The 3,645-nt window shown below is 37.9% G+C and overlaps 1 protein-coding gene across 1 annotated transcript; it reads right to left on the reverse strand.

Moving 5' to 3' along the window:
* Positions 1-306: 306 nt before the first annotated feature.
* LOC306882269 (forkhead box protein I1c-like) lies at positions 307-3,266 on the reverse strand. Its single transcript, XM_079436783.1, has 2 exons — positions 2,539-3,266; positions 307-1,621 (listed from the first exon to the last, which is right to left on the reverse strand). Exons 1-2 carry the CDS (start codon positions 3,128-3,130, stop codon positions 1,062-1,064), a joined length of 1,152 nt encoding a protein of 383 aa, XP_079292909.1. The 5' UTR covers positions 3,131-3,266; the 3' UTR covers positions 307-1,061.
* Positions 3,267-3,645: the final 379 nt, after the last annotated feature.

Raw genomic sequence — 3,645 nt, forward strand, 5'->3', positions numbered from 1 at the left:
TTTTGTTTTGAACTAGGCTCTTGTGAAAAGCTTGTGAACAAAACTGATAAATTATATTTTGGAGTGATTTATGTACCCTATGCTGAGTCATTTGCTTAAAGTTTAATATACAGTTTTTAAAATACAAAATACTCCTATATATTTTTTTTCTTAGTAATTTTAATGCTTGAATTAAATTTTTGTTTGTAAAGTCATTAAAAGTGAAACTTTTGGCTTTAGTTTAGATCTAATGTAGTTGACATTTACAGGCCATATGTTCAGGAGTTGTTCGAGGGGGAAAAGCATAAATCAATTTTAAAACATTTTGAGATTTGGATTTGGAATTCTTTATTTTCTTTAAAAAAAAATATTTAGCAGAAACTGTGGAAAAATAATAGGCTAAATGTAGTGACTTTTATCTGTGTAAAGATCATCACCTATGAAATATTTAAAAATCAAGTGAGTTAGTGGCATGATGACAATCGATAATTCACTTATTACCTTACATTGCAGGTAAACGTTTCATTTTAACCATTCATAGTAGCTTACCAGACCACATATTTCTCTCTGCAAGATACATAACTTAATATAAATAGTTAAAAACAAGTGTATATAACAAAACAACTGCATTTACAAAAAAATACGCAATAGAAAGCAAAAAAGGAGACACAGAGAACGTTTTTCGATATTGGACAATACTGAATCTTGGCAATCATGGATACCAAGGCAATCCCTCCATCAAACTACTGTTTAAGACTATTATAAATTCAAACTAAAAGGATAAATCCATTTGAATTAGTGCATAATAAAAAAAAACTGGCACATAATATGGAAATCTGTTAAAATAAGACAAAAAATAATTCAATGCACAAGTCAGTAGATTTTTCACAGAATAAAATGTGTTTTAACCAGTGTTTTACACCAGATTTCACTCATTTGGTGGCTGTCAGTGCGTAAATGTCGCGTTTAAATGAATGTTATCTGCTTATAAGGCCTGTCGCATTTCAGCAGCGCATACACAGTGTTGAAATAGTAATTCTTTGTTTTTTCTTATTAGAAAACATACACGTCGTATGACAGATTCATAACTCTGTTCCGTCTCGAGGGTAAATGAGACTGTTCACGCTGAAGCTGTTGTAGAAGTGTCCGTTGAACTGCGCACTCTGGCCGCCGGTAAAAGAGTTATAGTACATTCCACGGTTGACATGCACGCTGTCCTGCAGCTCACCCGCTCCACCTGCGTCAGGCGCTGAGCTGGCGTGGTACGGGCTCAAGGCGCTGATATTTCGGCTGGAGAGTTCGTTTACCAGCCCCAGAGAGCCTTGTCTGCTAGTCGGAGTTGAGGACGAGCTTAAGGCTGACATACTGTTGAAGAAGTTGTTGAAGCACGGTGCACTCCCGAGGCCCACCGGAGACGCGCCCTTGTGGCTGTCATTGGCAGCGACATTGTCAGGAGATGCGGGTCCCGTGAGGTGAGGGCTGTCGGTGGGTTTGATCCCTGCGAGCTGTCGGTCCTCCTCCGGTTTTGTGTTGCTGGCAACACCTATGCTGGAATCAGACCTTCGCTTCCTTTTTCTACGAAAGTTGCCGTTGTCAAACATCTTTTCACAGTTGGGGTCTAGAGTCCAGTAGTTTCCTTTGCCTTCAAACAATACGGAGAGTTGATATTAGAACCCAAAGCTAGCAACTTTCCATGCAAAAATTATTTACAGTGAAAAATTCGACGAATTTAAGAACTCTTCACGAAATTGTTTGTAAATTGCATTATTGGGTGTGTTATTGGGAAATCTGAGAAATAAGACTGTGATGAATGAGAAATCTGTATTAGGCTATATTTATATGTAATCGTATATTTTTTGAAAAAGTCAATGCCATTTTTTGGTATCATAAATTTAGATTGTATTATTTAATTTAATGTCAAGCATCAAAAACAAATAAAACACTTTTCCTGCGACTTCACCAAATACACGACTTAGTTATCGTTATCTTTAAAATTATGTTAAAGAACATAATTAGAACTTTCTTTCTAATATCACTTTTTTTATAGCTACTAATTATGAAGACGTCTTCTTAAGGTTATTCCACTTGGTCAAAACGGGCCTTTTACTAAAAATTACAAAATTATAGGCCTATTATATATTATAGCCTAATTGTTTGCTATATATATGTATAATATATGGCTGAATTTTATTCGATAGACAAAATATTTTCAAATATTTAGGCACTATTATAGATATTTTATAACAATTACAAGACAAATTTATAACATTATTTAATTTTTTATTGAAAATACACTATGTAAACATTTATCTTTTTTTCTCCAAGAATCTTGCATTGCAATCTCTTAGAAGCCTTTCAAATTTTCTTTCTTTTACAATTTTACAATCACTGGACAGGTGTGACTTTAAATTAAAAAATAAGTTCTAGTAATTTGTGATCTCAAGTCATTTATTTATGAACTGTACTTGCGAATTTTCTAAAATAGGCTACCTTATTATATCTATACAAAAATGAGTGTCACATCACTGACCCTAGCAAAGGTGCACGAGCATCACTCACCTGGGTCGTCTTCGTCCCGGGGCACTTTTTTAAAGCAGTCATTCAGGGAAAGGTTGTGCCTAATGGAGTTCTGCCATCCCGCCTTACTCTTCTTATAAAACGGGAAATTATCCGCCACATACTGATATATCTGGCTCAAAGTTAACTTCTTCTCGTGCGCGTTCTGTATTGCCATGGCTATCAGAGCAGAGTACGAGTAAGGCGGGCGCACGAGCTTTAACAGTTCCTCTTGGCTCGCGATGGAGAGCCAACCCAAGTCCGGACCAGCGAACCCGGAGGAGTTGGTGAGATATTGCCTCTGAGAGCCGTAAGCCGGAGGGATGAACGACGGGCTGTTGTTGCCATGTATGTAAGACGAAGAGGAGTTGACACTGGGTCCATTGAGCCACAAGTATGGGTTTGGGGTCGCGTAGTCCCCCAGGCCGTAGCTCGCTGGTCTCTGCGCCGCAGGTAGACTCTGTTGGTGGTAAACACTGAAGTTGTCACAATACACGGCCATATCCGGTGTCTCGTGCGCGCTTTTTGGCAGTTGCTGGAGAGGGTTGACAGCAGCGATACTATTGTTATGGATCTGCGCGTCGATGGTGTTCATATCTCCAGTGCCTTTAAGGCAAATGTTTGTCTCTGGAGCCCACGCTCTCACAGTAACGCACAATGCAATCTCTGACCGGCCAGGTTAAAAGCAACAAGTGGCTGCTTTTTTGTGAGAGAAATTTGGTCATATATATGCCCAAATGCGGCAAATACGGTGTCTAATATGGTATTCTTGTCTCCTTCAGCCAATAGATCGCAAGCTCCTCGAAGTGGGCGTGGCGTATAGACTGGGATTGCAGGGAGATGATTAAAGTCATTCATAAACGGACAGACTACAGGTTTGTTAAAATGAAGAACATGGAATGTAGGCCAGTTATTATCAATTCATAGGAATTGACAAACTAGTAGCCTATATTCGAAAATAATTCTGCAAAATAAAAGTTGATGTTTGTTTTTAGATTGCGATAAGAAAGGTTTAAAGCCTATCCTTGAGTTTGTTTCCGTCTTCCTGAAATCACAGTTCACTTGAAAAACTACATCATAAAACGCATTTGAACAATTTGTAGGAATTAT

This window comes from Barbus barbus (genome assembly GCF_936440315.1).
Source record: "Barbus barbus genome assembly, chromosome: 16".
Taxonomy (NCBI): domain Eukaryota; kingdom Metazoa; phylum Chordata; class Actinopteri; order Cypriniformes; family Cyprinidae; genus Barbus; species Barbus barbus.